Source organism: Eleginops maclovinus, chromosome 12 (genome assembly GCF_036324505.1).
Source record: "Eleginops maclovinus isolate JMC-PN-2008 ecotype Puerto Natales chromosome 12, JC_Emac_rtc_rv5, whole genome shotgun sequence".
Classification (NCBI taxonomy): domain Eukaryota; kingdom Metazoa; phylum Chordata; class Actinopteri; order Perciformes; family Eleginopidae; genus Eleginops; species Eleginops maclovinus.
The window spans coordinates 5,336,404-5,362,075 of record NC_086360.1 but is presented as its reverse complement, the minus strand read 5'-3'; the positions used below and the strand labels follow the sequence as shown (position 1 = coordinate 5,362,075).

Genomic DNA, 25,672 nt, shown 5'->3' with positions numbered 1-25,672 from the left:
TGTTGTCCGGACTGAACCGCCTGTCTTGTCGCTGCTCAGACTCGGAGACTCCGGGGAATGCTGCCGCAGAGATGGAGTTGAATCACAAAAACAACAAAGTGTCGGACAGAGTTTGAGACAAAGGGAGCAAAGCGTCAGTTTCCGGCTGATGGATATATGTTGAATATAACCCAGGCGTAACATTTAAACAATTTGTTTGAAAATGAAGCTGCTGAAGCCGAGCTGGGTGAGCCACAACGGTAAGCTTGTGCAGGAATCTGTTGGACCAAGTTGGGCTTTTGTTGTCGGCAGGGGGGTGATAAGGAGGCATGATGGTGGTGGCCGAGACTTGTTGGAATTGTTTGTCACTTAATATTCCCACCCATACTAAACTTCATCCCACAGCTGCAAACACACATTTGGTGTTTTTGTCACTATTCGTATCCCTCGTCGCTGTTTAAATGTAAATGTTTTGTAACAACAGCCATCTAGCTAGCTAGCTAGCTAGCCCCCTGGCTAACTCAGATGCACAGGCGCTAGCTAATTTAACGTTACCTGCCAAATGAGCCATGTCAAAGTCTTAAAATGACTTTTTGTGTAAAAGCTTTGAGGAGATTTTTTTTAAGCAAACACCAATTATTCCAGTGACAGGGAACAAACTTGACCTGCAGCTTAAAAAGTGATTCCCCAAGCTGTCAATTTTTGAAAGTTAACCTTTGGAGAATTGGCCTGAATTTAGGGAGAAGCTAACGATAAATGTCGTTAGAGTCAAGCTGTTAGCCTTTAAGATTATTCTTTTGTTCTGTAAAACATCCTTAGCATTTTTTTGTGTTTATTTCAATATGCCAGAAAACTAATGGGCTCTTAATAGTGTGTGTGTGTGTGTGTGTGTGTGTGTGTGTGTGTGTGTGTGTGTGTGTGTGTGTGTGTGTGTGTGTGTGTGTGTGTCTTATCTAACGACCTACAACTGACAAAAGCTGCAAACGGCAGGACTGGATGTTGTTTAGTTGATAATGCAGTTCAGTACTGATGCACTTGGACACTCACTTTGTTTATTTTAAGGGGGTCCTAAGATACATAAAAATACACTTTGATGGATGATAAAGGGAAAAAACTAATGTTTTTCTATATTCTATATGTACAGTGGGGAGAACAAGTATTTGATACACTGCCGATTTTGCAGGTTTTCCCACTTACAAAGCATGGAGAAGTCTGTCATTGTTATCATAGTTACTCTTCAACTGTGAGTGACGGAATCTAAAATCCAGAAAATCACATTGTATGATTTTTAAGTAATTAATTTGCATTTTATTGCATGACATAAGTATTTGATCAGAAAAACAGAACTTAATATTTGGTACAGAAACCTTTGTTTGCAATTACAGAGATCAGACGTTTCCTGTAGTTCTTGACCAGGTTTGCACACACTGCAGCAGGGCCCACTCCTCCATACAGATCTTCTCCAGATCCTTCAAGTTTCGGGGCAGGTGCAGTTAATACATGTAATGAGTGGAGAACAGGAGGGCTTCTTAAAGAAACACTAACAGGTCTGTGAGAGCCGGAATTCTTACTGGTTGGTAGGTGATCAAAAACTTATCATGCAATAAAATGCATATTAATTATTTAAAATCATACAATGGGATTTTCTGGATTTTTGTTTTAGATTCCCTCTCTCATAGTTGAAGTGTACCTATGATAACAATTACAGACCTCTACATGCTTTGTAAGTGGGGAAAACCGGCACAATCGGCAGTGTATCAAATACTTGTTCTCCCCACTTTATATGACTTTGTCTGCTGATGGAACAATAGTGTTTCCACTAAAGCTGAAACAATTACTTGACTCATCGATTAGATATTACACACATTTTCCAATTATTTTATAATTAGTTAATCGTCAGAAATGTTTTCCTCAATTTAATTGATGTTCAACAGATGATCTTTTAGACAAACAAACAATACATTAAAATGCATTTTTTATTTTTGCAATATAAAACTGTGCGTGTAATCGTTGATGAAACAAATCACTAGTTATGGCACTAGTTGCCACTATTTATTAGACCTTCTTAATGCTCATCTGGTAATTATAGATCATATAACTTCAATAGCAAATTCAATGTATTTGAGTAATTTCTGAGGATTACATAAATCTCAAAGATTCAAAAGTTGTATGTAAATTATAATACTGTACAGGAATAAAATACTGCTTAATGTTATAATACATAGATATGTGAGATGCGAAAGGATGATGAATGCATTAAAGGTTATAAAGGCACTTCAGTCAGTTCAGTCTTATGGCCAAACTGTCCCTCAGTCTGGTGGTTTTCAGAATCAGAAATTTATAAGTCCCAAAGCGGGGAAATATACCGTCTTACAGCAAAAAGTGGAATAGCAGGTAAAAAGAAAAGCATGCAATAATAAGGAATAGCCTAACGTATTAAATATAGAGGAGAAAAGATAAATAAGTACAAACTCATGGCCAAAAATGATGAGCAGTAACTTAAAGAAAGTAGTGACCCATTTTACAGGTTCTTCTCAATAAATGAGAATATCTTGGAAAAGTTAAAATTTCAGTAATTCTATTTAAAAAGTGAAACTCGTATATTATATAAATTCCTTCCACACAAAGTGAATTATTTCTAGTGTTTATTTGTTTTAATCTTCATGATTACAGCTTACGGCTAATGACAAGCTGAAATACAGTTGGGCAGGAACGAGTCCTAAAACCCGGAAGTGAGTTAGCATTTCACCACTTCCGGTTCCCTCGTCTCAGAGTCAGTGGGATTTCTCCATAGGATTTTGGGAAATAGCTCGGAATAAGGTCTGTAGTTGATACAAATTTAAGAGACGGATCACGTTTTGTTCTACGACATTAAATAAATCAGCAGTGACAGTAGGGTGGAGATTATCTGGCTGAACAAAACGTGCAATTATCAAACAGGTTGGATTTCCAAAGATGTTAGTTTTTACAATATGCCAAAATCCCATGGAGAAATTGCATTTTTTGAGATATCCATCATCTCTCTGCAGCTTCATGTCTTCTGTTATGAGCAGCATGGAATTCTTTCATTACTAAGACAGAGGAAGTCAGTCATGTCATTTAACATCAACAGCAATAAAACAAATATCAGCTCATTTGTTTATTATGTGTGCAACATGTAAAGAGTAGCTGTTAGTTAATATAAATATTAGGGATTCAGAAAGACTCATTAAATATACAGCCGCGGAAAAAATTAAGAGACAACTTCAAATGTTTCTTAAAGGTCCCATATTGTGGCTGTTTTTACTGATCATAATTCCATTGTTGAGGTGTACTAGAATTGATTTACATTGTTCAATGTTCCAAAATCACATTGGTTTTCTCATACAGCATCTCTGTATAGTATCTCTATTCACCCTCTGTCCTAAGGCCTTGTCGGAGCTCCTGCTCCCCTCCCTATGAGCCCAGTGTGCTCTGATTGGTCAGCTGGCCCACTCTGTTATGAATGGTCAACAACCAGAGAGGCTCCGCCTCTGTCTAACAGAGTGCTTTTCCAGCCTTCCCGTCACAACTGAGCATCAGTTTATGTACAATGACGGCGGTACAGCCATATAAGTTTTGACCTCGGACCCCGATCCAGAAAATGACACTGACCAACGTGATGGACCTGATCCACCGTCCCACAGTAGACTGGAGCAGCCGGTTTCACAGTGGAACGTTTAGTTTATATCGCTCTTACATTTCAGATGTTAGAACTGAAACAAAGTAGGAACAGCCTCGTCCTTCAGTACTGCACGCTTTGCATATCGGCATCAACCTGTGCAAGGTTTTTGAAGCTGTCCTCCGTGAAATGCCGGGCACACAGTACAGTACTTCGAACCGTTGAAGGAACAGTGTTAAAATACATTTCAACCACTGACTTTTTCGTGGTACTGCCTTCGGTAAACAAACAGATGACACTTCCCCTCACATCTCAGGGCACAGTACTTCCTTGACATTTCAGCCTTCCAACAGTAAATGGTGGGTTGGCAGAGGGTGGGCCTATCGGTCTATAGCTATGTGCGTGCCAACTTGCCGATTGGTCTCCAGGTTTAGTGACGTCAATAGCAACCGGAAGAATAAAATGGAAAAAGAAATATCTCCAACGAGGCGTGGGAGGGCAGCATAGACACGTCTTTTCTGCTTTAGAGTTTTACTCACTACAGGGTGTACTTTGAGGGTTTGAGACTGCAGACCGTTTAGCTGCAGAAAAAGCTACATAACACGAAAGGACGGGTTATAACTGGAAAAGCATAATAGGGGACCTTTAAATCTTTATCTCTACATGTATGGCAGCCATTCCAGTGTTTGTTGAGTTCCAACACAGAGAAAAATTGTCAGTAGTTTATAGAATACAATAAAAATATAAAAAATTAATGATTTCACTCAAAAACATGTCTATAAAAATATAACAGAAAATGAAAATGCTGAAGTGGTCTTTTAATTTTTCCACGAATGTATATGAAAAGAAAAGACACAAATCAAATGAAATTCTGAAACTTAGACACAAAATAGTGCAAGATATAAAATAAGAGGTAAGATACAAATTAAATAATGTAAAAACATTAAATAAACACATTTCTAAAATTGAAGATTTTCACGTGCTTTTCATCCATCACTCGTTCCACATCATGGACCCACTCTGACTGAATTGCTTAGTCATCTACAGTTTCAGTCTACAGTATCTCATTGCATTGGCTCCCGATTCACATAAGATGAGACTTCAAGATTCTACTCGTTACCTTTTCAAATCTTACATGGACTAGCACCTCCCTATGTGTCATCATTAATATCCCCGCTCATATCTACCAGGCTCCCCCGGTCCCATAATGCCAGTCTCTTTTCCATCCCCAGAATTAACCAATCATCAGTTGGTGGCAGAGCCTTTTTCTTCTGAGCGCTTCTCCTTTGGAATCGTCTTCCCATTCAAATCTGAGAAGCTAATCCGAAGCTCTGGTTTTGCGTACTCATGCTTTTATCTAATGTCACTACTTATGTTGTTATAATGTTATTATCACGTTTGTGCTATGATATTTGTATTTTGTTTTTGCTTTTGCTTTGTACAGTCCTATCTGATTTAGGGCTATAATACATTTTGATTTGATATGTTAGCCTGTGTCTATGAATCTATAAAAAATGTGTTGAATATCATTAAATGTAGACATTTGTTGTGTTTTGCAGGCAAGCCCATATTTTCCGTTGACATCCACCCTGATGGGACAAAATTTGCAACCGGGGGGCAAGGTAAGACCCGTACCTGTGCTCCTCTGGCACTCACTGCTTTGAGAAGTGCAAATTGAAATTGACTTTTGTCTTTAGGTGTTGTCCAATACTTGTGTACTGTGTTTTCTTCTGAATCTGTGACATACGACTCGTTCTCCTGTAGACTACAGTCTGTAGGATTTTCTAAATTAAACACAAGTCAACAATGTATGGGTTTCTTATTGGATTTGTTTACAGGAGAGGATTCGGGCAAGGTCATGATCTGGAACATGGCGCCAGTCCTCAGAGAGGAAGACGAGAAGAACGAGAATATTCCCAAAATGCTTTGCCAGATGGACAATCACCTAGGTAACCAGTCTTATCGATATTTGCTGTCCAGTTGATTCTAATAGTGTCAACTTGAGTGAGTGGTAGTGAATGGTGCCGAACAAGTCCTAAAACCTGGAAATGTACGAACCTTTTATGTGTCATTTAAACGGCGGTTGCTAACAAGTGACAAATAAAGTACAGAACGTCTTCACGCCAACACCACACCGCCTTTAGCTTAGCGCTGGTGATGCACACCATGCGACCGTGATGTAGTTGCTTTTAGCCTTTTCACTCATGGTGAATTTGCATTTAAGCTTCAGAAATCACATGGTAGCGTTAAAATGTTGAATCTATCCCACTGAATAAAACATTTTAGATCTCATAAACATGTGCTTGCCAAATAGCTTTTATTCTGCAATCCAATCAGGTAATCCCACTGCTTTCTGTCCATAAACCTGTGCTTTTAGGATACTAATTACTTGACTTTGAATGGCACTTCACAAATTCGTCAAACACAATTACAGCTTCTATAGTGAAAAATATGAACAGCCAAGACCACATGTCCTATATGGTCTTATGTGGTCTTTTTGCATTAGGCGCCACCCACCACTCCGAAATCCAAGCTATACTCACCCTTTAAATCTGCAGGACATTTTAAAAATTAAAATAAATGTTGTCGTTACAGATGACAACATAACAACAGGATTCCCAGTACGAGTACTCCAAGCCATTTAAGTTCATTACAGAAAGAAATCTAAGAAGCACATTAAAAACACAAGTAGATCTAAATCTTAAGAAAGGCCTGTGGAAGAACAATCCGTCATTTGATGCAGTTTTTTTTTCTTTCACAAGCTAAAAGATTTCAAATACACAATATTTCCCACAAATGTATCCTCCAGATATGAAGTCATGGATGGTGGTATTCCAGGAAAAAAAGTCCAAATTTAAAATGATTGAAATTATAACAAATTCATATTTTTCTAAAAGTTTAAAGCTCCTGCTTTAAATCCTGCTGTTTTCTCTAATTCACTACCGGGTTGGTCAGTTAGAACACAGAACTGGATGGCTGCCGTAGCTGGGGGTCACATGCTGAAGTGTCCTTGAGCAAGATACATAACCCCCCCTGTAGTTACGTCTACTGCATTGAAGTGTTCTAAGTCGCTTTGGATAAAAGTGTCAGTTAAATGACATTTAATGTAATGTAGTTTCTGGGTCGGTCTATAAAAAGAAGTCATCACACTATAAGAGTTTGAATCTTTTTTCAGTTTTTATTCACCACTGAGTCCCGCAGCAGCAGACTGTGTTCATACTCGTGGGGTTGTGTTCCATATAAATGTGCAAGCAGTTAGATTTAATAATAGGAACATCTTGCAGGCCCTATTAATGCCCGCAATAAACGACTGCCCCGTCAGCACAAATCCCCTCAAGTCACATTTACAACTTGTGTGTGTGTGTGTGTGTGTGTGTGTGTGTGTGTGTGTGTCTGCAGCCTGTGTGAACTGTGTGCGCTGGTCCAACAACGGGCTGTACCTGGCATCGGGAGGAGACGACAAGCTGGTCATGGTGTGGAAGAGAGCTGCGTATGTACACACACACACACACACACACACACACACACACACACACACACACACACCAGTGTTTCCGTCAGATGGTATCTCTCTGGTTATATAGTCTGGTAAAAACTATTTGCTGTGAGCCCAATTATTATAATTAAGTTATCCCTTACAATAAATAGTTGTATATAAAAAAAATGTAATCACTAACCAAATCTGAGTATCAAAATATAAAAGCAATGTAATCAGATTACTTTTGGAAGTCAAATGCAATGTAAAAAGTATGAATTATAAAATAAATAATATAAGATGATTTTCACTTGAGTGTCTGTACCAATGTAACCTTAAAAAATAAGAAACTGATAATTCAAATGAAAAAGCAGTAACAGTAATATTTTACAAATGTTTAAGCTTAATACGTTCATCAAAAGCGTAGACTGCATTTTTGTTTAATAAATCAGATTTCCATCTACTGCATTAAAAAATAAATGTATTCCATATACAGAATTAAAGTAGCCTAAACCTTAAAAAAAATAATTTAGTACGTTTTAGTTTACCTATAATATATCGATCTTAATTCCAAAATGTGTTGTAACACTAATCCTGCTAGTAATAACTCTATTATATCTCGAACATAACCTGCTCCAGATCAACTCTGTGAAAGCTCCGCCTGCTGACCATTCAGAGCTCAATAGAGTCATATTCCAGACTCAAGGAAACACAGTTTAAACTGCCTTGCAGGAAAAACGGCTTGAAATACATCACCGACTGTCCATCGATCCATCTTCTCCCACTTATCCGTCAGGGTCGCAGAGGTAACAGCTCCAGCAGAGAGCCCCAAACTTGTCTTTCCCTGGCCACATCAACCAGCTCTGACTGGGGGATTCCAAGGCGCTCCCAGGATAGCGAAGAGATATAATCCCTCCACCTGGTCCTAGGTCTACCCCTCGGTCTCTTCCCAGCTGGACGTGCCTGGAGGTGGCATCCTCACTAGGTGCCCGAACCACCTCAACTGGCTCCTTTCAACGCGAAAGAGCAGCGGTTCTACTCCGAGTCCCTCCCGGATGACTGAACTTCTCACCTTATCCCTAAGAGAGATGCCAACCACCCTGCGGAGAAATCCCATTTCGGCCGCTTGTATCCGCGATCTCGACATCCTGTCCATGAGTATCACAAACAAGATTGGTGACAAAGCGCAGCCCTGGCGGAGGCCAACCCTCACCGGAAATTGGTCCGACGCGATACCGAGGACCCGGACACAGCTCTCGCTTTGGGAGTACAGAGATTGGATGGCCCTGAGTACAGACCCCTTCACCCCATACTCCCGCAGCACCTCCCACAGTATCTCCCTGGGAACCTGGTCATACTTCTCCAAATCCACAAAGCACATGTAGACCGGATGAGTGTACTCCCAGGCCCCCTCCAGGATCCTTGCAAGAGTGAAAAGCTGGTCCGTCGTTCCAAGACCAGGACGAAATCCGCATTGTTCTCCTCAATCTGAGGTTCGACAATCGGCCAGACCCTCCTTTCCAGCACCTTAGAGTAAACTTTCCCGGGGAGTAGTGTCATGCTTCTGTAATTGGCACACACCCTCTGATCCCCCTTTTTTTAAAAGGGGGACCACCACCCCGGTCTGCCACTCATTCGGTACTGTTTCTGACTTCCACGCAATGTTGATGAGACTTGTCAACCATGACAGTCCCTCAACACCCAGAGCCTTCAGCATTTCTGGGCGGATCTCATCCACCCCGGGGCTTTGCCAGTGTGGAGCTGTTTGACTACATCAGTGACTTCCCCCTGTGAGGTTGGAGTTGATCCCCCTTCATACTCCAGCTCTGCCTCTAACATAGAGGGCGGAGTTGTCGGATTCAGGAGCTCCTCAAAGTGTTCCTTCCACCGCCCTAACACACTATCAGTTGAGGTCAACAGCGTCCCATCGTTGCTGTACACAGCTTGGATGGTTCCCTGCTTCCCCCTCCTGAGGTGTCGGATGGTTCTCCAGAACAACTTTGTGCCGACCGAAAGTCCTTCTCCATGGCTTCTCCGAATTTCTCCCACACCCGCTGCTTTGCCTCGGTCACGGCTGAGGCTGCTGCCCTTCGGGGCTCGTCGATACCTTGCAACTGGGTCAGGAGTACCCAGGGATAACGTATCCCTGCTTCTTCAGTCGGACGGCTACCCTGTCCACCGGTAACCACCAGGAGTTTCGAGGGTTACCGCCCCTTGAGGCAGCTAAAACCTTGAGACCGCAGCTCCGCGCCGCAGCTCCGCGCCGCAGCTCCGCGCCGCAGCTCCGCGCCGCAGCTCCGCGCCGCAGCTTCGCGCCGCAGCTTCGCACCGCAGCTTCGCACCGCAGCTTCGCACCGCAGCTTCGCACCGCAGCTTCAGCAATAGAGGCTTTGAACACTGCCCACTCTGGTTCAGTGTCCCCAGCCTCCACAGGGATGCCTGAAAAGCTCCGCCGGAGGTGTGAGTTGGCCTCCTGGACTTGGGATTCCTCCAGACGTTCCCAGTTCACCAGCACTACACGTTTGGGCTTACCAGGTCTGTCCAGAGGCTTCCCCTGCCACACGACCCAACACACCACCAGATGGTGATCAGTTGACAACTCCGCCCCTCTCTTCACCAAGTGTCCAAAACATGGGGCCTCAGGTCCGATGATACGATAACAAAATCGATCATGGACCTTCTGCCTAGGGTGCTCTGGTACCACGTACACTTATGATTATCCTTATGTTCGAACATGGTGTTTGTTATGGCCAATCCATGACTAGCACAGAAGTCCAGTAACAAACCACCACTCCGGTTCAGCTCGGAGGGGCCGTTCCTCCCAATCACGCCCCTCCAAGTGTCTCCATCATTGCCAACGTGTGCGCTGAAGTCTCCCAGCAAGACTAAGGAGTCCCCTTCAGGAGCCCCATACAGGACTTCTTTCAGGTTCTCCAAGAAGGCCGAATACTCTGAACTGCTGTTTGGTGCATAAGCACACACAACAGTCAGAGTTTTCCCCCCCATGACCCGCAGGGGTAGTGAGGCGACCCTCTCGTCCACTGGGGTAAACTCCAACAAAGCGGCACTCAACCGGGGGCTTGTGAGTATCCCCACACCCGCTCGGCGCCTCACACCTTGGGCAACTGCGCAGAAGAATAGAGTCCAACCCTTATCAAGAAGTAAGGTTCCAGAGCCGACGCTGTGCGTAGAGGTGAGCCCCACCAGATCCAACTGGTAACGCTCCACCTCCCGCACGAGCTCAGGCTCCTTCCCCCCCAGAGAGGTGACGTTCCACGTACCCAAAGCCAGCTTCTGGCGCCCGGGTCTGGTCCGTCGACTGTGTGAACATGTAATTTAATAGCATACCATTGCCCATATTCAGGATAACCTGACTATTATAACGTTTGTGGTAAACAAGTGTACTTAAATATCGCCGTGCAACACACCGAAGTCGTGCCGCATACTGTATGTAAACATGAATTTAAAACAACAGATTAAGTTCACAAAACACTGAAGTTTAGTTAAAGTCAGATCCACTCTAGATGGGGCAATGATATTATAAACCTGTTAGTTTACGCATTCAAACAGGCGGTCGTTTTTTTAACCAGCCGTTCTTCCTGCAGCTGCAGCTATATGTGGCTTTCATCCCGGATCAGGGTTTAATTCATGGATGTTTAAAGTTGAACTTCATATTTATCTAACATGATATTTTACTCTTCATCCATGGAAGTATGACGCTCCGCTGTCAGTACACTTCTCCGTGTTTGTGATTGGTCAAATGTTACTAACCCGCCTCTTTCATGTGAACGCGCTCTTAGCCAGACTAGGAAACCCTGGGTTGAATTACCGAGTTGATAACCAGCGTCGTAGGACCGCCTAGTGAGATTGCGTTCATTTAGGGTTAGTAAAGCCAGACAACTCAAGGATATTCAGGATTCGTTGAACTGGGTTCATCGTACAGCCTCAGGAGTGTTAATTGACAGCGGATGCATGAACTTGAAATTGATCCTCAACTGTGCTTTAATTTCCCAATAATAATTTCAATAAAATATAAATCGACATGATTTGATGACGTCACCCTTTATAAAGCATACTGTATCAATTGTTTCCAAGCTTAATAATAATCTCTGATAATATTTAACCAAAATACTTTTTGGGTTAATTGAAATTGCCTTGACTATTTTGGAGCAGAACCGCTGACACACAAATACAATGTGTAAATACAGATGATGTTCTTTCTCAGTGTTTACGGAGCTGTGTGGGGTTTCTAAGACTGTTTAAAATCTGTTGTATTGGTGATAAACAAAGTGATAGATTAAGGCATAACTAGTTTATTATGAACACATTTGTATTTATTTTAAAATATCTTCACACTCATGTCTTGGGATTCATGTGGGTTAAGATGTGTAGACCGGAGGGGGTGGGGGGTGACAAGCATAAGTTGCACTTTATTTTTTATTTCAGTTCCAACCTTGGTCCTGAAGACTCTACGTCTCACTGTTGTCCACATTCATAAAGCATAAACAAAACCATCAGAGAGCACGGTGCAGAGTAGATTTATGCTGACGCATCATAAACACTGGGGATAGTGTAAGTGCAGTCGGATTCTCAAAGCACTGCAGTCTCTTCTCCTAAGTCCTTTTGAATTCTCCTATCCACTATTCCTTAACCCTGTGACGTTTCACACACACATCAAGGAATAGAGCATAGGAAAAGATGATAGGAGCTGATTTTTGGACAATTCAACCGTACCCTGGATTACTACCCAATGATCATTAACTCCAAAGTCATCACACATTATAAAATATGAACAATGTGGTCTATGGAATGACCAAAATGTGTGAACAAATTGGCCTTGCACTTCACATTACGCAAGCAGAATAATCACCCTGTTACAGTTACAGTTTTTAGATATGTTTAAAGTATTTCTAACCACATACCTCAATTACATGTAAAGACCTCTGCCGTTAGTGTTTCAAAAATCAATAATGTTAATATTCTATAAAGAACTGTCAATTGTTTGTTGTATTTCTCTAAGTAACAAGTAGCTTATCATATTAATTGGAAGGATAAATAAAAGGATCTTTTAAATGAGATGTACAGAATGTAAAAAATACTTATTCATATCATAGATACAGAAAATAAGTGGGGTATACAAAACAAATGTTTTCTGTTGTATACCCCACTTATATTCCCCACCTCTCACCCTACTGTCGGATATGATGATTAATATAGCTTTAAATTAATGATATAACTGTTAACTTAAGCCAAAGAATTAGATTTTTGGGGATTTTTGTTTGATGTATTTATATGTTGAGTGCCCTGTTACCATATCATTTATTAAAATAAACAAAATGAGATAAAACAAATAATAATAATAATAATAATAATAATAATAATAATACAAATAATGTGTATTTATCACCTTTCATAACTGGCTTAGAAAGTGCTTCAGAAATAATTCAAAAAAACTACCACAACATCCCCCCCCATTATAAAACAAAGTCAACACAAGAAAGTGATTTGATAAAAATGTGATTTTATTAGGGAGGTAAAAGGAATCAGTGAGGACATATTGACACCTTGTGTTTCACTATGTAGATTCATCGGTCCCAGCACAGTGTTCGGGTCGAGCAGTAAGCTGGCCAACGTGGAGCAGTGGAGGTGTGTCACCATCCTGAGGAACCACACCGGAGGTAACGCACACAAAACACTGCTCAAGCACCTCAACACAGCTAATCAGATAAGTGAAAAAAGCACAATCAGCTGGCCTATGCTGCCTTCTAGTGGCCAAATGCTAATATACAATAGCGGTGTGAATGTAGGGCTGCGTTTGAATCGTCAGTTTAGCTTAGGAAGGTTCCTAACGGAGTGACATGAGCCGGAAGTCCCTCAGTGATAGCCATGATAAGAGCTGTTCAAGTTCTTTAGATGAAAGGAAAGGAGCTCTGAAACTTCCTTTATGACCTCCTGTAGCTTAGGAAATACTGGACCTTCCTTTACGAAAGGAAAGGAGGAAACGCTGTCCCACAATGCCTTTCGGCCGCAACATTTACCATGACACAACATTTGGCCATTCACGGAAACAACCGAAAGTTACAGTGCTTATTAAACAATTTAAAACTTATGCCATAACTTGCCAAAGTGCTTTGTTTTGAACGTTCAGCTCTATATTAATCAAAAGGACAAATATGAACGTTACTTTTTACTGAAGTGATCAGATAGTCAACATTTCTCAGTGTTTACGGAGCTGTGTGGGGTTTCTAAGACTGTTTAAAATCTGTTGTATTGGTGATAAACAAAGTCATAGATTAAGGCATAACTAGTTTATTATGAACACATTTGTATTTATTTTAAAATATCTTCACACTCATGTCTTGGGATTCATGTGGGTTAAGATGTGTAGACCAGAGGGGGTGGGGGGTGACAAGCATAAGTTTCACTTTATTTTTTATTTCAGTTCCAACCTTGGTCCTGAAGACTCTACGTCTCACCGTTGCCCACATTCATAAAGCATAAACAAAACCATCAGAGAGCACGGTGCAGAGTAGATTTATGCTGACGCATCATAAACACTGGGGATAGTGCAAGTGCAGTCGGATTCTCAAAGCACTGCAGTCTCTTCTCCTAAGTCCTTTTGAATTCTCCTATCCACTATTCCTTAACCCTGTGACGTTTCACACACACATCAAGGAATAGAGCATAGGAAAAGATGATAGGAGCTGATTTTTGGACAATTCAACCGTACCCCTGGATTACTACCCAATGGTCATTAACTCCAAAGTCATCACACATTATAAAATATGAACAATGTGGTCTATGGAATGACCAAAATGTGTGAACAAATTGGCCGTGCACTTCACATTACGCAAGCAGAATAATAATCCTGAACGTGTGGAGACCGTACCCCGTGCTGCCTTGTGGTCTGCGTGGCTAGCTTAGCGGCTGTTGCTAACTGCTGTATGTTGCACAGTAAGTGCTGTGTATGGGATGTAAATTCACTTAACTGAACAGTCAATATAAAAACGTATGTTTTCATGAACGCACACACATGTCCACAAGACACAAATCAAACGTGACTGTCCTGTGCACGTTTATGCGATCCCGTACTGAACAGGTGCGCTATGGATGAGTCCATTAATGCTCTGCAATGAAGATAATGTGGAATAGTCCAAGGAACTGCAACAGCGGGGGGGTTTTATACAGTGTGTGTGTGTTTTGTTCGTAGATGTGATGGACGTGGCGTGGTCTCCTCATGACGTGTGGCTAGCCTCCTGCAGCGTGGACAACACCATCGTCATCTGGAACGCTCGCAAATTTCCAGGTATGAGAATTAACCCTCTCTGCAGCCTCAAAGCTGGAAACAATTTTTAAGATTATAACAATAAAACCTTTTCCACAGAGCTTTATTCATGTCTGTCTTCTGTGTGTCTCCAGAGATGGTGATGTGTCTGCGAGGACACACTGGGCTGGTTAAAGGTCTGACGTGGGACCCGGTGGGGAAATACATCGCCTCCCAAGCCGACGACCACAGCCTCAGAGTGTGGAGGACAATGGACTGGCAGATGGAGGCCAACATCACCAAACCCTTCAGCGAGGTACAGAAGCTCCTGAGCTGTGTGTGACGGTGTTGTTGGAGCAGGTGGTTGGCTATGTAAGGTGTACCTCACCAAAAATATGGAGTATTGCAGGAAAAAAGATCAGACATTTATGATACTTAAAATGTTTTGATGAGTAATCTCCACTTTTTTTTTTTAACTTGGTTTTTATTTCAGTTTTAATATACAAATAAATATGCCCACTTTTCGCAACAGTTTTTTCAATTTTCCTTCAGCTGTATCTACGAAGCCAATACACGGACAGAAAAAATACAATTTTAATTTATAAAATAATAGATTTTCTAAAAACAAAGTAAGGATAATATAGATTAAAAAAAAAAATACAGACAGAAGAGAAAAAAAAGCGAGCGTGCATAAGTGTGTACATGTGAGTGTGTGTGTGTGTCACTGCCACTTTGGGCAAAATCAACCCCAACACATTTGTTGCGGGACGTCATAATCTCTAGATCAACACCACTCCCCACCAATCATTTGCCTTGTCTGTGCATTCATCCACACCCACAGTCCACCAATGAGGGTTTGAATAACTTCCTCTTGTCTGTCTCTCTCTCTCTCCCTCTGTGTGTCAGTGTGGCGGGACGACCCACGTCCTGCGTCTGTCATGGTCTCCGGACGGTCAGTATCTGGTGTCGGCTCACGCCATGAACAACTCCGGTCCCACCGCTCAGATCGTGGAGAGAGACGGCTGGAAGACCAATATGGACTTTGTGGGCCACCGTAAAGCTGTCACTGTGGTGGTAAGGATGTTTAAGCCACATGTTCAGACTTTTAAAACCAAAACCAGATCTGCACACTGAAAAGATGTGGCTTCTTTCTCTGTAGAAATTTAACCCAAAGATCTTTAAGAAGAAGCAGAAGAACGGAAGCGCTCAAAAACCAGGCTGTCCGTACTGCTGCTGCGCCGTCGGCAGCAAAGACCGGTCGCTTTCCGTCTGGGTATGTTCACACTTTTTATAAAATGGGAATATGTATAAATCAGTGCCAGCGATGCAGGTTCACCAGTCAAGCTACAGATATTTCTGCTTACTTTTGTCTGGAGCTGCACAATTGATAGATTTATTTTTACCCAGATTATGTGCAATATTTGCCAAAGGGAAAATATTATTCTTAAATTACAACTGGTGCTGCAGCGAAGTCCCGGTTTAAACACAGCACTCCACAGATCTCTTTAAAGAATGACACCATGTCTCTATTAGGATCCCCATGAGCTATAGCATTGGCTACCTTTCCTAGGGTCCACACACAGACAAAGAAATGTACACATTTACACACATTAGCCAGATAAACACAACAAACAATAACTAACAAAATGATTCTGTCTGTATATTTTAAATGGCAATGTTAGCTACATTAGCTAGCTAGCTTTCAGCACACCTGCAATAAAATCTCAAGGAATAATGCGATCACAATGTTCAAATAAGACAATAAAACTTATATTTTAGGTACTTTTCCACTGCCAGGGTTTAAACAAAATCATTACTAATTTGAATGTCAATGTAATGAATAAAGCTTTAAACTATTTGATTAAGCCCTAGAATTGTATTTAAAGGACTTTGCAGTATTTATATCCTAAATCTGTGAAAGTAACAAGTTCAAGTCTAACGCTTTCTGTCCGTTTCTCTTCTTCAGCTGACCTCTCTGAAACGCCCTCTGGTGGTGATCCACGATCTGTTTGATAAATCGATTATGGACATATCCTGGTGAGTTTCAGACTTCCTTTGTGTGGCCTGTCATACATCGGCAAACATACCCCCCCCACAGCCTGTCACATTGAGATATCATGACTCAGTAAATTGCTTTACAAAGTTTCACAAACACAGAGATTATTCGCACATTACTGGTTCACCTCTGAGTTCCTGTGTGTGTGTGTGTGTGCGCGTGCGTGCGTGTGACAGGACTCTGACAGGTCTTGGGATGTTGGTGTGTTCCATGGACGGCACTGTGGCCTACCTGGACTTCTCACTGGATGAACTGGGAGACCCGCTAAACGAGGAGGAAAAGGTTAGATATATAAATACATAAAATATAAAGCCCAAAGAAGCTTAAGATATGTTAAGAGTGAGGATAGAAGGTGATTCATATGCATTTATTACCTATCTCTTCACACTGGCATATCCACCCTGAGGACACTTCCTCTGTTCTCAGTGATTATGTGGTCTTGTTTTTATGCTCCTTTTGTGTTTTGTGTTTTGTATCTTGTATGGCGACCTTGAGAGTCTTGAAAGGCGCCTTTTTATAAATAAAATGTATTAATATTATTTATGTTTAAAAAGTTTGCATATATATATAAATATATATATATATATATTTATATATATATATATTTATATATATATAAATATAAAAATCCAAAAAAACATTCATCAAAATAATTGATCAACATGTTTCTCTATGCATCAAACCAACGAAAAATGAACCTGCCCAACCTTGTTACATCTGCTTTTATTTCCCTTCCTTTCATTTGTATCTCCTTTATTCTCTTGTTGGCTGCTCTCCTTCCCTCCATAATTCTATCAATAAAAAAATGTCCTCTTATTTCTCTGATGTACAGAACAGCATCCATCAGAACATCTACGGTAAGAGTCTGGCTATCACCAGCACGGAGGCGCAGCTCTCCACCACCATCATCGAGAACCCTGAGATGCTCAAATACCAGCAGGAGCGCCAGAACTCCGCCCAGGCCAACTCGGGACCGGGCAGCGCCGGGCCAGAATCCTCGGCCCCTAAACTCAACAGCGTGATGAACGGAGAGTCTCTCGAGGACATCAGGAAGGTGGGACACTCGATTGTAAAATCCAAAAAGCTGCACAAACGATTGAGTCGGTTCAGGATCAAAACTAAGATTTTCATTCGAACTTATTTGCTTAATTAGTGTCTGATTTTCATACAAATATATTTTAGAAATGTTTTTATCCAAATCTGTTTACGTGTACTTTAATTCCATAGATATGCCTTTAGGGAGCAAAATTTGGGATAAGGGGCCTTATTACAATTTTGGGGGTTTTCCCTTTTCTATAGTTGTTTATACAGGTTTTTGTGTATTCAGCAGGATGTCTGCAGGAGGGACTTAGAGTTGTTGTTCATATAATACATATAATGTCTCTGTGCTCGTGGTAAACTCTGAGAAGTGTTTCAGAAATAATGCTGGATGTGGTTTGAACATAATATGGCGTTTAATCACGGCAGCGTTTCGCTGAGTATCTCCTGGTAGAAAACTTTCACAGAGGAGAGCGAGCTGCATGACGCTGCAAAGGGGTGTTGCCAGTTTGAGCTCAGCTCAAATTTAAAGAGACAGTGACAGAATCAGCACTTCAGGAACAGGGCTGAGATAGAGGGGGATGAGGCATGCTACAAAGGGGGATCTGTTTGGTATTTTGAGCTAAACACTTCACACACATGTTTAGTATAGATATGGCCCTACATTATATTGTTCAAATATAGGATAATAGGAGACCTTTTAAAGCATGGAAAAATGTCACAGTAGAGGCACAAAGCAAATTATTAACCAGAAAATTTTACCCAAGGACACTTTGACAGGTTACTGCAGTGGGATCAAAGGACTGATGCATTCATTGGCATTTCACCACTGCGACACAGTCAGAAAAATAATTGTAAAATAAGATAGACAATACAGAGATAGTAGATAAAGAATATAAAACCTTTTTAGCAGTAAAAGATAAATATTAGGGCTGTCAGTTAAACGCGTTATTAACGGCGTTAACGCGCCTTCCTTCCGTTCTGTGACCCTCGGCCCGCTTCGTAGTTTAAGAAAATATCAGGAAACCATGGTAACGTTGTGGATCACAGCAGTAAAACACTACAAATGGAGAAAGAAAAGTCACCTTTGATTGGAAAGTTGAGCTATAAAGCCCTGCCGGGTGGTTTTCTCAGAAAGACCATGGTAATATGTACGTGCTGCAAAGTGAATTAAGTTTCCTCCGGAGTACGCCAAGTTTAAAATATCACTCGCTGACCAAGCATAGCACTGATTCAGAGACCTGGTGGCTACAGACTGTAGGTCAGTAAACACTGATGAGGATGAGTCTCTGCTAGAGTCAAAACGACCTTCTTGGGAGCCTTGGAGAGCCGCCACTGTAAAAAAGATTCATAACTTCGTTGCAGATTGTTGCAATAACAATGATGTTTACTGTCTAGAATAAATAAAATTACATTATTTATAATTAATAATAATTATAACTTATAATAAAGAAACATTGTTTATTTATGATAAACATAATTTATGATTAATTATAAAGCAATCATATTTATCCACCTACAAAAACTAGAAAAATATCCTTTTTAAGGAACATTTAGAACAGATAAATAATGTGCGACTGACAGCCCTAATAAATATCATTGATCGCTGTTTCAGGGTTGTATTTTCAAAGGTGGTCAAAATACATATCTAAGGAGCTGACATTTTTCTTGGACTTTTGTTGTCGTCTTGCAGAACCTCCTGAAGAAGCAGGTTGAGACGAGAACTGCAGACGGCCGAAGACGAATCACACCGCTCTGCATTGCGCAGCTGGACACCGGGTAGGAAAACAGGAAACACTGCGGTGGGCCTGAATGTGAAAGTCCACAGGGGACTTTATTAAAATGTGCAAAAGATACTGAAATTTCACAATAGCATTTTAACGGTCGACACGTGTAATTGAGTAAAAATTCAACTGTCTAATTAGCATTATCATGTTTTAATTACTACTCGTATGGGTGTTCTATCACCTTATATAAAAAGAAAATTGTCAAACAGCTTTTCCAAAGTCATACCCTGCTATATATATTTTTATACACACACTATTTATTGTTAGCTACATTTTGAACCTTAAATGCAAAATAAACAATTTAACCTAATAGCCCATTTATACAAAATATGAATACAAATGATATATCTTTTTTTAACTTTATTTGTATCATCATAGAATGCCTATGATGTGAATATGCAAATTGGATGATTGAATACATATGTGAAAAAATCTAATGCTATTGTGTAAATGCGTTTGTTATGTGATTTATTTGTATCTTTTAATGTCCCTTATGGGCTTCCATACTGAGAAATCTACACACTGCACATTCAGAAAACATGCAGAGGATAAAGCTCACCGAACTGTTTCTCTTTCTGCATAGGGATTTCTCTCCAGCTCTGTTCAACAGCGCTCCCATCCTGCCGTCGGGCTCCTCCATGTCCAACCAGCTCACCTCCCAGCTCAGCTCAGACTCCAGCCCTGGACAGGCCTCTTCTCTGGGGCTAAGGCCAAGCCACGACTCCATGCTCACCTCGCCTCCAGCCAACAGCGCCACAAAGGGCCTGGAGGACAACAAGGACGGGTACAAGCTTTTTGAGTTGCTATTTAATTTATCTTACCTTGCGTTATATGCTGCTTTGGTTATCTCAAATCGTTTTTTTCTCAAGCACCTAAAGCAAAACTGATAACTGACATTATCAACACTCTTCTTATACATTTGGAAATGGGGTACTGGTCGCTTCCCAAATCCAGTATTAACCCTTCTGTCGTGTTCAGGTCAAATCTGACATATTTACTACTTTCATCAATCATAAAAGTGTTACATTTGATTGCTTAAAGGCCTTATGATACATTCCAAAGTAGGCCTTTGAACATATAAAATTGCTGATCACACTTCTGGTCAAAGAAACGGCCATAGGAATGAATGGGTAACCCTAGATTATGTCCTTCCATCAGATACAGGGATTCGTCTAGAAAAATATGGTATGAGGGTGCTAACGTAACTTCCGGTCAAATTAAGGCCACTTACGGCAAAAATAATGAATCAGAGTGAAGTGGAAATAATAGTTTCTTCCATTCTTAAAGTTGCAGAGTCATACAGCTCCGGAACAAAATTAAGAGACCACTCCAAATGTTTCTTAAATCTTTATATCTACATGTATGGCAGCCATTCCAGTGTCTGTTGAATTCCATTTAACTCTAAGACATAACCTATAAATAATAAAAATGGAGAAACTGATAATGTTGTAGTGGTCTCTTAATTTGTTCCTGGGCTGTATATTGCACCTCAAACAACAAATAAATCTAGAGTTACGGTTTCCTTACTTCCTCTACAGAAAAAAAGGAGAGTAAAACAAAGGATGTAATTCAGAAATCCCAGTTTCAGTGTCGGCCTGCTGCCTGCCACTCGTCCACCGGCAGACCCACTGGACATCCATCCCATATTTATTCTGAGCTCCATAAAAACAGAGCTGTCTCTGCCGTCTGACGCTCTATTTGATCTACATGATTTTCATATTTATGGATTAATTATACGTGTGTTTTAAACAAAGTGTGTTAAACAAAATGTGGTGATGATGAATGTTTGTTGTGTTGATGTAAAAGCAGTTTAAACAGACCCAACACCAAAGTAAAGTGGGGAGAAACAAACATGACTTAATGTCTTTGTTTCCTTGCGTTCCAGTCTGAAGTCCAGTCTGCTGCTCACTTCTGCATCCAAGATCGAGCCAATGAAAGCTTTGGACTCGAGGTTCACAGAGAGGTCAAAGGCCACACCAGGGGTCACAGCCGTCATCTCCTCTATCTGTGGACTCACAAATCTGAACAGGTGATGGAATCAGTTTGAATAAGTGTTACGGTGTGAGGTAAAAGATGACATACAAAACAAAATCTTGACTTTCTTTTTTTAATTGTCCACCAGCAGGCCCAAAGACGGCCTCTCCGTTCTGAAAGACGTGAAATCCAAAGACGACACCAGCAGCGACAGCGAGGACAAGATGGCCTCCATTAACAAAAATCTGTTGTTGGGCAAGAGGAAACCCGAGCTGCTGATGGATGTAGGAGAGGTGGTGGAGAAGAGGAAGAAGGGACGGCCCAGGAAAGACAAGTTGGCTGCACCCATCGCCCAACCCTTCTCTCAGGTAACGAGATGGAGGGAAAGATTGAATGGATTGAGATCCAAATCAACTTGTGTATCAACAGAACTGTTCATTTTTTTATTAAACAAATATGATTAAACCTTTGAAAAGAGAGAGAATCCACTGAGTGTTTCCTGTTCCTGTCAGATAACTGTCCCAGCAGAGCGGGAGCCGAGCAGGGTGGCAGCTCATCCACCTCCTGTAGCTGCTCTCAAACTGCCAACACCCAGCATAAAGAAGGCCTTCAGTCTGCAGGTAACACACACTCTCTCTCTCTCTCTGTCTGTGTGTGTGTGTGTGTGTGTGTGTGTGTGTGTGTGTGTGTGTGTGTGTGTGTGTGTGTGTGTATGTGTGTTCAAAGTTTAGGTCTACCATCAGCTATGAAAGCCCTATCTAGTTCCTTTTGAAAACAGCACCACTTTAAAGTCAATAGTAAGTCTTTAATCTGTACTAATTCTCAGCTGAAGCAATACTTTATATATAAACCTGTCAGTGTTTCCATAAAGCCGCTATTTATCGGAATAATCTATAGAAGTTCGGTAAAAATAATATGCTGAAAGCACAATTCAAAGTGTATTCAAAAAAGTATGAATGGAGTAGATGTTATCAATCAATCAAAGTTTGTTTATATAGCCCAACATCACAAATTTGACATTGTCTCGGTGGACTTTACAGTTTGTACAGAATATGACCCCCTCTGTCCTTAGACCCTCACATCAGACAAGGAAAAACTTTCAAAGAAACCCTACAGTCAATGGGGGGGCGGAAATGACTGCACAATGGGACCTTTTTATTTCTGAGGAACTATAATGTGCAGTTTGCATCAGCTGCACACATGCTGTGTGTGTGCATGCTCCTCGAAAAACTAGAAATAGCTTTTTTAATTCTTCCTGCACAAAGACGGAACACACATCTCCACAAAGACAGATGGAGGATGTTTTGACGTCAGGAACTAACTGTTATGTCGATAAAAAATTGGCTGATTTTAGGGGAAACATTTCAATACAAAGAACTGGCCTTAAATGAGCTGTATACTGTTTACGGTTTATTACCTGTTTATCATCTCTTGTACATAGTCACATATTTTAGTAAAACAAGGAATGCACTACAAGTGGATGTGAACCCCCTGGTGACCAGACTTTTACCGACTGTCCTGTTGTGCAGCTTCTGGCTTGAGAGGGTTTATCAACAGTGGTTTAATATCCTTTCAAACGAGCCATAACCGCGTGCTTCATAGGAGCACCTCGGTACAGATAGCACAACAGAAGATATCAGCGGTTATGCAGACTTAAATTTCTCAATATTAATGTCATAATGTAAATATACATGCCTTGATGATGTCATTCTTCAAAAAGCCCTTTTTATCAGTTGTGTTCAAGCTCAATAACAAACCCAGATAATGTGTCCAAAATATCTCCCATCTGTCTGCTAAATAGATTTTCTTTTTACAAAATGCTGAAACTTGTGTGTGTAGGTAAGCATGGAGCCATCTATGTTCCTGGAGGTGGAGAACGAGGTGTCAGTAGTTGCGGGTTCAAAGCTCAGCCAGCTGCGATGCTCCAGAGACGGACGGGACTGGAACACACTGCTGCCCAGCTCCGTGGTCACTGCTGCAGGGAGCAGGTACGAGGCTCAGTGTGACACACACACACATACGCACGCACACACGCACGCACACACACACACACACACACACACACACACACACACACACACACACACACACACACACACACACACACACAGACACTAAGCCTGTCTTTCTTCCTTGTGGTCTACTTGCCAGCATTGTGAACCGGGACATGTTGAGTACCCCAAAGTTTTATGTTAGAAATGTATAATACGGGTCCCCAGCATATAGAAACTGCAGGATGTTAACTTGCATATGTTGGACAATTTGCATAAGTTGCAATAATTAGCATTAATAAGCATATGCAACTAATAGCTAAAACAGGGCTTGGCTGATGGGGGATTTTGATGAATTTTGGATCGATTTTAAAGTGTTAGGGGCAGGGGCAGTTCTGGGGGGGGCTAACACTGACCTGGGACTCCCCTGTGGCCCCCCCCTCCAAAAGAAAGGCTTATAATATTAGATTTATTGTTTATAGAGCTGGGGCGACAGGGGGAACTAATGTAACTTGAATCTTATCTTTTTAGTAAGATTCAAACTTAGATGTTGAGAGACTAAAAATCATAGAAACTTGAAGTTACTGAGACGAATACCTGTGCAGAAACAAAAAACAATTACTGTATTTTAAGTTTATTTTATGCAATAACTGTGTATACAGTCTTTGTTTTTTTTAACCCACATTTATTGTGCCCCTCTGATAAAATACCTGGCCCCCGCCTGGCCCCCTCAGTAAAATTGGTCTAGAACTGCCACTGGTTAGGGGGCTTTGATCTTAATAATGTCAGAAATTAGGTCAACATCCTCAATAACCTCCAAAACCACACCCAAGCAATTCTTTTACTTTGGTTCATGCAATTTATGCTAATTCTTCAAATTGCCCAACAAGTTAGCATCTGTCTGCGGACGTGTACCAAGCATTTCTTCATAAAACCCAGGGTGTTCACAGTCGGACTATATTGCCCCTTTTTCACCAAACCGGATCCGGTTCAAGATCCAATCTTTTGCTTTTCTGGCGCTTTTCTGGTTCTAGCCTGTAGCACCCCTTGTGTTTCCACCGCTCAGAGGCCAAGTGGAGCTCAAGTGGAGCTCAAGTGGAGCTCAAGTGGAGCTCAAGTGGAGCTCAAGTGGAGCTCAAGTGGAGCTCAAGTGGAGCGCAAGTGGAGCTCAAGTGGAGCTGCGTCATCGTTTGCGTCATGGCGTAACCGTTTTTGAGCGTTTAGGCTCTCGTTAACTCACGACGGTGTTCGCTGTGAAGTATTCACTGTCTGACTGTCAAACAAGCAGCTGATGCATACCCCCTCCCCATAAGTGAACGTGTTCAGTCTGAATTGACGCTGTTTGGCATCACAACGCTGTTATGAAAGTGTCTCTGGCATAAGAGGTGATGTTAGCATAGCAAGCAAAGCTACTCAGACTATCTTCACTACTCTGCTATCCTATTGTGGCATAAGCCGTTTTCTACTGGCATATTTTACCGGCTTAGTTTTCGTTATGGTTTTACTTCTGATGGCAAACTGTGTAGCCCATGTATTGATTCCATCCGATAGCTGCAATAATACAAAACAGGAACACGTCTGCCTGCTCTCACAATGATCAATAACAGTGAACGGATGGTGACTAAAGTACGGTAAAATCAGTGATGGGGACGAGACCACCCATATCGAGTCTGAGTCAAGACCAAGACCTTAAAGTGTCGAGTCTGAGTCAAGACCAAGACTTTGGGATTTTGGGGTGGGTCTTTGGAGGACCTACAAAAACAAGTCAATTTTCAAGACCATGGGTCTAAATAGGAAATTGGCAAGAAAAACGCTTTCACTCACACTTTAATTAGCTAAAATACTGTTGTGGCCTACATGAATGTACAGGGTAGGTTTTTTAATAACACAAATTTGAGAATCATTATCATGAGACATGCAGTTGCTGAGTTATGTGAGGAAATAAATAACTCGTGCCATTTTCAGCTAAGTACCATGACCTAGTAACTGTAAAAACCTCCGGTTGTAATGTTACTTAGCTTCAATGCAAATAATAACTAGCAAGGGACCCCACTACACCCTGTCCTTACTGCAAGTTCGTCAAGATGCATTGTGGTTGTGCACAGTGAAAACGTTTGATCTTTGTTCCCAATTGAAAAGTTTTCTGTGTTGCTAAGCTGTGTTGTGCCTGGCTCAGCTAACATTACATTAACGTTAGCTAGCTCGTCAGCTGCATCAATGGCATCCGTTGCATAACTTAGCTACATAACTTACAAAAGAAACACATTTCCTGAGATAGATATAACTTAACGTTAATCTCTCTCCCGTTTCACTCCTCCTGGCCAACCATTGCTTACTGTTAACGATAGCCAGCCAACGGTCATCTAGTTTATCATGACATTGAGGGACAAGATAAGCTAATGCTGAAACAAATGTCACAAAGCCAACTACTTGGAAACAGCTAACAACATTAACGTCAGCTAGCGAAC

At 41.3% G+C, this 25,672-nt stretch overlaps 1 protein-coding gene across 3 annotated transcripts in view; it reads left to right on the top strand.

Annotated features, from left to right (window-relative positions):
* The window catches only part of LOC134873384 (protein HIRA), a 33,014-nt gene continuing 7,342 nt past the window's right edge, over window positions 1-25,672 (top strand). The window contains exons 1-18 of one of the 3 annotated variants that reach the window (XM_063896935.1): window positions 1-239; window positions 5,179-5,241; window positions 5,458-5,568; window positions 7,019-7,109; window positions 12,678-12,772; window positions 14,305-14,400; window positions 14,514-14,674; window positions 15,265-15,432; window positions 15,518-15,631; window positions 16,325-16,395; window positions 16,591-16,696; window positions 17,247-17,468; window positions 19,146-19,231; window positions 19,823-20,023; window positions 21,125-21,268; window positions 21,365-21,581; window positions 21,726-21,833; window positions 23,053-23,201. In XM_063896935.1, the coding sequence (XP_063753005.1) occupies window positions 203-239; window positions 5,179-5,241; window positions 5,458-5,568; window positions 7,019-7,109; window positions 12,678-12,772; window positions 14,305-14,400; window positions 14,514-14,674; window positions 15,265-15,432; window positions 15,518-15,631; window positions 16,325-16,395; window positions 16,591-16,696; window positions 17,247-17,468; window positions 19,146-19,231; window positions 19,823-20,023; window positions 21,125-21,268; window positions 21,365-21,581; window positions 21,726-21,833; window positions 23,053-23,201 (2,240 nt within the window). In that variant the 5' untranslated portion in view covers window positions 1-202. Of the gene's footprint in view, window positions 240-5,178; window positions 5,242-5,457; window positions 5,569-7,018; window positions 7,110-12,677; window positions 12,773-14,304; window positions 14,401-14,513; window positions 14,675-15,264; window positions 15,433-15,517; window positions 15,632-16,324; window positions 16,396-16,590; window positions 16,697-17,246; window positions 17,469-19,145; window positions 19,232-19,822; window positions 20,024-21,124; window positions 21,269-21,361; window positions 21,582-21,725; window positions 21,834-23,052; window positions 23,202-25,672 lie in introns of those variants that run through there. The other 2 variants (XM_063896934.1, XM_063896936.1) reach the window with 2 other exon arrangements.